General features: G+C 31.2%; 1 protein-coding gene across 1 annotated transcript; it reads left to right on the forward strand.

The window, feature by feature from the left end:
* Nucleotides 1-1854: 1854 nt before the first annotated feature.
* Nucleotides 1855-3124, forward strand: LOC124943485 (LOB domain-containing protein 30-like). The gene is made up of 2 exons (XM_047483983.1): nt 1855-2157; nt 2831-3124. Exons 1-2 carry the CDS (start codon nt 1855-1857, stop codon nt 3122-3124), a joined length of 597 nt encoding a protein of 198 aa, XP_047339939.1.
* The last annotated feature ends 6027 nt before the right edge of the window (nt 3125-9151 follow it).

Below are 9151 nucleotides of genomic sequence, written 5' to 3' on the forward strand. Positions count from 1 at the left end.
TGAGCGTCAAATGGAGCGTGAAGAAGCACAAAGGCAACGTCAAATGGAACGTGAAGAAACACAAAGGGAGAGACAACAATCATTTGAAGAGCGTGATATAATGCGGGATGAGATGCTTGAGATGAGGGAAACGATGAACTTCTTATTATCCATGATTCCCGGTGCTCGCCCTCCACGTCCACCTGCCCCTCCCACTAGAGATGATGCCCCTACGACTAGTGATGATGCCCCTCCCACTTGAATTCTGGCTAGTTGAAGGTTTATATAGTTTTTGAAATGTATGTTATTTGAACTACGTTAATTAATGGTTTTTGTGGATTTATGATATGATTGTAGTTTGTGGATGGATTGTAGTTTGTGGATGAATTGTAGTTTGTGGATGATTGTTGTTTTGAATTAATGATTGTGGTTTTTGGTTTTTGGTTTTTGGTTATTGATGATTGTGGTTTTTGGTTTTTGGTTTTTGGTTATTGATGATTGTGGTTTTTAGTTTTTGATTATTGATGATTGTGGTTTTTGGTTATTGATGATTGTTATATAGGTACAAATATGGGGAAAAAATGATTATTGTTTAGTAACGGTTTTATGAATTAAAAATCGTTACTATAAGTTTATCTATAACGGTTTAACAAATAAGAAACCGTCACTGAAACTTCACAGGCATCGGTAACGGCTTTTGAAAACCGTTACATATGTTGACAGATTTTTAGTGACGGTTTTACGCGGCTAAAATCGTTACTGTTGTCTGATTATTTTCAGTAACAACATTCAAGAACCGTTACTGATGTTGACAGCCTTTCAATAACGGTTTTAAGTCGACTAGAACCGTTACTATTGTCCAATGACTATTAGTAACGGCTTTCGAAAGCCGTTACTGATGCTTGAGAAGTTTCAGTAATGTACGTTTTTGTAACGAATGGTAACGGTTTTATTTGCCGTTACAGATATGTTTTAGTAACGGCCTTTGATACTTTTAGTAACGGTTTTTGCCCTTACTAATACCTATTTTTCCACTAATGCTTTGAATTAATTATTTTGAGATAAATGAATATAACATATTTCATAAATAATTATTTAATTTATTTTAAACCCCTTTTCCAGTCTTATAATATTTGGAAAATTATTTTAAGGACTCGGAATTATTTGAGAATTTTCTAAAAGTTTGATAAATTATTGTTTTTAAACGTTGGGTTCCGCAACTCTTTTGGAATCTCCGCGAGTTAATTATCTTCTCGTCTCACGAGTTCGAACTCATGACCTCATTGAGACTGAGTAAATCAAATTTTAGTGTATACACGTTCTAAAGCGACAAGATATAAGTGGTTAGTGCATAGATCAAGAGTAAAAATAATTTGACTTTTTTTTGTTAGTGAGGCTTATTTTGTGCATGATCTTTAGTTTAATGTCAGTGACAACAACCAAGTTGTGGTTAGAGTTTTTGATTTCATCTATAGAAGAAGTTTTTTGTTTTCCATTTTTGTTGTTATTTTTGTTTTTGTTTTATTTTGTTGAAAACCTTTTTGAAATAATTATTTGAAATAAATATTAAAAAATATATATATTTTTTAAATCTAAAATTTATAAAAATAAAATAAAAGATGTTAGAATACTAATTTTTGAAATATAGAAGATTTGATAATATTTTTTTATGATAATATTCTAAAATATCATAGATAAATAGTATTTAATTACAACCAATGACTCAATTTTATTTTTCTATCCCTTCACTTTACAAGAAAAAGAAATATACCAACCCTCAACCATATAAAAATATACACACATATAAGATAATCATTATTCATCCTAAGTTTTTACCCCAAAAAAACTCCAACTTCTCTTAGGAAAAAATAAACAATGAGCACCGAGACCAATTCCAGCGCCAGAATCATTATCAGACCATGCGGAGCCTATAGATACTTACGAAAGAAATGTCTCAACAATTGCATATTCGCACCTTACATTGATTCTGATCAAGGAACCGCCAATTTCGCGTCGATTCATAAGAAATTTGGAGCAAGCAACGTTACACAACTTCTAACGAATATTCCGATCGACAGACGACCCGAGGCAGTTAGCACTTTAAATTATGAAGCTAATTCTCGTTTCCAAGATGCTATTTATGGTTGTGTATCTCAAATCTTTGGTCTCCAAAATCAGGTACTTATGTATTTAAATATCAATAGTAACATTATTTAACATGAGTTAATTAATCGCATCAATTTATAAACAAATCAGAACAATAGTTAGATCAAATCTTCTAAAAATAATTGGGTGTAATTATATGGTGACCTTATATGTATGTTTGGTCTTATGAAATAATTGATTTGCTTAATAACTTTGTAAAAATTAATTTAGATTACTTATTTTCTTATCAACGTCATTAACGCTGTGAAGGGTATATATCTACCTTATTTGTGATTTTGACTTAACTTTTAGTTAATATTATAAGAAATTGATTTTATATGATTTGTTTATCTCATAGACGTAACTACATAAATACATTATTAATAAAAGAAAAGTTTTCACAAAATAAACGTTTCAAAAATAAAAATTGACGTCAGGACAAATAATCAAATATTATATTAGATTAAGGTAATATCCAAATTTAGCAATGATAATATAACTTATCTTATATATTATTATTATTATTATTATTATTATTATTATTATTATTATTATATATCTTGTTTGTTCTCTTAATTCATTTTATTGGAAATTTTAATTTTAACAAGCAATGATATTAGGTAGAAATTCTTGTTAATTGGTATGCTTTTTATTTTATTTAAAATTTTAATTTTTTAATCATGTTAATGATCTTATATGTATATAGGTGATCAATCTTCAACGAGAGAATGCGTGGTTGCAAGCCCAAGTAGCCAGGCAACCGCCACCTCAGCAGCCACCTCAGCAACCGCCACAGTCTTCTCTGTCCATGCCAGACTACCCATTGGTTGGCGGCGCCACCTATGACATGGCACCTCTCTTTGAGTTTGATCCTAATATTGTATCATGTCATCAGCAGGATTCATGGGCAGCCAATCAGCAGCAGTTCCATGATCAGAACCCATTCACCGGAGCTCTGGTGGAGGGCAGCGGTGGGGAAGAGTTTGCTGGGAGTCACTGATGAGGAATCAACGTGGAAGGAAAAGATCTGCCCCAAGCATGCCACCTGGCATTAATTGAATCACTTTTTACTTTTTCGTACTTTGTTTATTGAATAACCCTACTAAGAAAATTCTATCCTTTATTTATTATTTATCTAAATTTGGAAATTTAATATATTTTAATTCTTCTATGCCATTTATAAATTAAAACTTGGTGTTTTTAAAAATTGTATCTATATATTTTGAAGCTTTGTTCCTTCCTTTGGCAATGGTAGATTCCATCCTTACCTTTGGAGAGCCCTAGGTTCATCAATGCTCATTCATTGGTAATTTAGAACAATGACTTTTGAATAGTTCGTGTGTCTTTGGAATTGGTGACCTATAAGCATTCAAATGAATTCAAACAATCCAAATGTGTTATACACCCAATTAGAACTTGAAAACATATAAATTGATTTTTTATTCAACTATACCAACCAGTCTTTTTCACGATTTTTGTTTACTAAGAAGGTTTGTTTAAAATTGGTACTATGCTAGTATATTTTTTATTTTTATTTTTTTTAGTTGTTAAAAAAAATCGTTTAAAACATGTTAAAATATGATAAGGTAGAATATCCAAACTTTTTTTCAAATATACTTGTTTCTTTTATTTTTTGTTTAGTAAGGTTTGTTTGAAATTAGTTTTAAATATGTTAAATATTAATTATTAGATATAGTAAGCAATAAAAATCAACACTCCAATTTATAATATTAAAATAATTATTTTGAATTATTTTAAAATAAAAAATTAAAATAATTAACCTCATAACCAAAAACTAATTTAAAATAGTTAATTATAATTAATTAATGTGTTAATTAATTAAATTAATTCATGGTTAAGGACAAAATAAAAAAAAATCAAATTATTTGAGATAGATGTTATACTCATATTATATCAAAATAATTTAAAAAAAATTAAAGGACAAAAATAAATAATTTAGATGGAATTTCGTATCCAATTCACCTAAAAGAATTATTTATTTAAATCCTAAAAATATTAAAAATAAATAAAATAAATTGATAATTAAAATATTTTCTATATTTATTTTAATATTTTGTGTATTTGAAAATATTAAAATTAAAGTCAAAAGGGTGAAAGAAAACACAATTTCAAACAAACCTTTAAGGTTTTAAAATAAAAATAAATGTGTGATCTTATGTGGCCGAAACCAAGAAAAATGGTTGCAGCGCATTAGTACCATCGGATCAGCGTTGAATTTTCGTTCAGCGCCCAGGAATGCTTCGACTAGCCGGTTTTATCCGAGGAGAAGCGCACACGCGAAGCAATGTAATAACTAAGATGTTAGCATTGTTATCTCAAACGCTAACGGAACGCTCAAACGCTAATGTACCTCCAACAAAATGTCAGGACACGCATGGAACAACGTCGTTTTGGCATCTGATCTTCTTCATCATCACGACGCTGCGAATATAAGCTTCAAGATCCGTGTTGATCTTGGATTTTTGGAACTCAGCCATTGGTCCACAAAATGAGGTGATTCAAATCTCGGAATGATCACCCTACGATGGTGATCATTCTCCCTACAAGAATAGGCTTTGTCACAGCCTATTCCAGTGACTACAAACCAAGAATAGTCAAACGTCATTAATGGCTTTTGGAGAATTTAGGCCACTATGCTTCCCCAACTAACCTGGGATGAATATAAATATCCTCCTAAATTCATTCAAAAGTTAACCTACCAACACAACCCTTAAATCGCAAAAAACATCAAAATCTTCCATTAAAGCTTCAAAGTGTCGGATTTTTCGAATTTTTTGTTTAAGGCCTTAAATTTTGAATATGTTTATCCAAAAAGCTTTTATAAGGATCAATGAGTGTTCTTCAATCCTTGGTAAGCTTCCAATCACCATTTAATTCATATTTACAGTTTGAATTTGAAATTTTTATATTTCAAATTAGAGAAGTTTGCATGCTTGTTGTTCATGTGATTTTATGTTTGAATATTGATCCTATGATCATTTAGAAATTATCTGGTTAGAATAGAATCGATCAAAATCAAAAAAACCGAATTTGAATTTACAAAATCAAAAAACGGGTCTACTGTTCTTGGATTATTTCTGTTAAATTACAGCTTATAAAACTTCCCAACATTATTGTAAACATGTTGGGCAACTATTTGGATCATGTTGGATCCATCCCAATCATGTTTGATTAAAACCAAAAATTTAAAATAAAATGAAATTTTTTATGTTCTTGAATTAGTCAAAACGAACATACAGTGTTCTTGTTTTAGTACCAATTAAGTATATGTGATATAGGAAAGCTATTGTATAGTTCATTTCACTTCTAAACAATTTTAAAATTAAAAACCCAAATTTGATCACAAATTGTTTTGAACAAATTGATCATTATCTAGGTCGATTGATACCTTAAGATGATAATCAATGTGTTCATGAGAGCTTTGTGAAGCTACCCAACCTCTTGGATCAAAGAATCAGATCTAAAAAAACTAATTTAAAAAATGAGTTCTTGTGTTTTTGAGGAACGAGGCCCGTGAGCCTAGGACCGAGAGAACTAAGCGAGAATCTTCGGTCCGAACCTAGACCAAGGACCGAGAAAATTGACCTAGGACCGATGTTCTTGATTTAGGACCAAAACATATGATTGATGTTCTTGAGTTAGGACCGAGACATATGACCGATGTTCTCGAGTTATGACCGAGACCTGGATCCGAGAGTTCAAACCTTAAGACAGAGCATCCTAAACCCTATGACTGAGTTTCCTAGACCTAGGACTGAGAGTTCTAACATTGGGACCGACACTCCCAAACTTTAGGACCGAGCATTCTAAACCCTAGGACTGAGTTTCCTACACATAGGACCGAGAGTTATAACCCTAGGATTGAGTGTTCTAACCCTAGGAAACGAGCCTCCTAGACCTAGGACCGAGAGTTCTAACCTTGGGACCAAGACTCCTAAACCCTAGGACCGAGTTTCCTAAACCCTGGGATTGAGTTTCTTAGATATAGGACCAAGACTTCTAGACCTTAGGACTGAGTATCCCTACACTCCGACCGAGAAACATATCCCTAGGCTAGTCCAAGACTAATATGTTTTTACTTCTACACCGATAAATCCCAGTCAAGGATCGAGTCCTTAGTACTTTGACCGAGGGACTCCGATACTCAAACTGTGAGCTCCTAAGCCCAAATCGAGGGTCTCTAGACCCTGACCGATAAAATCGAAACCCTAGGATTATTGTCCTAAGGCCTGTTTGGTTATACTTTACAAAATCCAAAATAATTTTTTGTAATTTTGGGACCAAAATACATTTTCCAATAATTCTTAGAGATCGGAAAATGATTTCAAAATATTTTCGGTATGTCTCTTAAACAAATATTTTAACCAAGTCTTCGTTTTGTGTTTATTTCTAAACCCTAACATCCTTTAAAATGATTGATATTCTTCAAGCCTCTTTAGAGATCATCCGCAACATGTACCAACATTTTAATATTATTGTTTCAAAATTTCAAATTATACTAAAACTTATAAGAATGAGTAGAACCGGAAGAATAATCAGTTAACAACTCAACGTTATACAACCGACTTTCAAAAAGTCAAGTTTATGAAGAAGAGACCGTCCTTTAACGGGTACGCAAGACATAATGCGAAAGCTTTTTCCTATGTATCACCAAATTTCGAACCAAATGAAAATCTGGTGCAAAATACGTTTTTACACGTACACCATTTTTATAAAATCAATTGGCGACTCTGTTTTTAAATAAATAATATTTTTTAAAATTAATTATTTTTAATTGATTTAAACCGGATTTCATAAAAATAAAATCTTAATTTGATTTATAAAAAATCCCTATATTATTAAAATTTGAATAAAATTAATTATTTTTATAATTAATTTTAAGTTGCCAAGTGCTATTTTAAAACGATGTCTGACACGCAAATCAAGGTTGTAATCGTCGAACCTCTCGTCACTCCGGGCTTGCATGTGCAATGTTGCGCTCACGCACGCGTCAATGCCTGTTCCGGGATAATTCCGGGGTTACAAATATATAAGATAGATATCCAAACAATTATCAATCTCACAAATAATTCATCAAATAAGTTAGATATATGGTTGAATGTAGAATTTGGATTGAGTATAATTCTAGATGGATTATGTATCATTATGGAACCAATTAAAGAGGGTTGTCTATATCGGATTGTTACGAGGAGGATTATTCCATAGTGACGACGTGGATGACTCAAAGTTATTAGAAATCAATAATGATCCATAATTTCGATGCGGAAATATCAATTAAAAGGTGAAACCGATTTTAATGACTTGGACAAAACTTATCCCTAAAACACACCAAATTTTAGGCCCAAAACAAAAATAAAGTACAACCCATTCTCAAACTATAATTTTTTATAAAATAAAATAATAATTTATAAGTATTTAATTGCATATACTCAAGTCATGTGAATTTTCTTCTATTATTACCAATTTAGACGAAAAGTATATTTTATAAAATAAAAAATTATATTAAGACAGTCCGAAATTACGGGCCCAGACACTATTAAGATAATCCTCAATCAAGTCATATCAAAGACTAAAATGAAAATTTTATCAGGTTTCTTTTTTCTTTTGAAATTATAAAAATAAAATTAACCGTTTACTAGATTCTTAGATCAATTATTTGCTTGGCAGGTTTGAGTTTATGGATTAGATCATCTCATGAGATTTTAAAAAACATAAGGCCCATTGTTGCTTAAGAAGCTTAATTCATCATTTTGCCACAAATCCTAACAACTTAGGATTAGTTTATTTAACTCTCAATTTATTAGGGTGTTATAGTAATTTTATAAGTCTAAGGCCTTGTTTGATTTTGAGTATAGTTCTAAACAAAAATCATCTTTCTCTTATCATTTTTGTAAACACTAAAAATCAATATTTCAATTTATAATATTAAAATAATTGTTTTGAATTATTTTTAAATAAATAAGATCAAAATAATTAATCCAATGAAAAAAACATATTTAAAACAATTATTTAGGATTAATTATTGTGTTAATTAATCAAATTAATTAAGAGTTAAGACCAAAATTAAAAAATAAAATTATTTGAGGTAAATATTGTACTCATATTATCTCAAAATAATTTTAGAAAAATTAAATAACAAAATTAAATATTTTTGATGAATTGTTGTATCCCTTTATCTAAAAGAATTATTTATTTAAATCCTTAAATATATATATATATATAATAAATTGGTAAAATATTTGTCATATTTATTTTAATATTTTGTGAATTTAAAAAAATCAAAATTAAAGCTAAAATGGTGAAAGAAAAATCAACTCCATATAAACCTTTAAGGATTTAATAAAAAAAAATATGTGATCTTGTGTGGTGAAACTACAAATATAGTTGAAACGCACGCTAGGACCATCAAATCAGCGCTGGATTTTTATCCAGCGCCCAGGAACGCTCCGCATAGCCGGTTGTGACTGAGGAGAAGCGTGCACATACAGTAGAGGATTGGCTAATGTCCGTTAGCTAAAGCGCTAACGGAACACCATATGCCGACGAAACGCCAATAGACCGCTGACGGAATGCGCCCTAGCCTCGAAACTACGTTGTTTCCTCTCGCGACCATCTTCTCCAACGCGAAGCCAGAGTGGATAAGAACACTCCCCTTTGATCTTCAAGTCAAAGTGGAACTCCTTCGTTAGTTTACCAAATTGATTGATTCAGAGCTTGAAATGATCACCCTATGATGGTGATCATTTCCCCTACAAGAGTAGGCTTTGTCACTGCCTATTCCGACGACTAAAGGCCAAGACCAATCAAAAGCCATAACTTTTGGTTTATTCAGCCCACTTGGCTTCTCCAACCAACCTTGGGCAGCTATAAATAACTCTCATGGATCATTCTGAAGTTAAGGAACCAACACACAACCCTCATATTGAAAAAAAATCAAAATCCGCCATTAAAACTTGAGGCTTTCGATTTTTTTGAATTTTCTATTTGAGACCTCAAATCTTAGATC

Source organism: Impatiens glandulifera, chromosome 6, assembly GCF_907164915.1.
Source record: "Impatiens glandulifera chromosome 6, dImpGla2.1, whole genome shotgun sequence".
Lineage (NCBI taxonomy): Eukaryota > Viridiplantae > Streptophyta > Magnoliopsida > Ericales > Balsaminaceae > Impatiens > Impatiens glandulifera.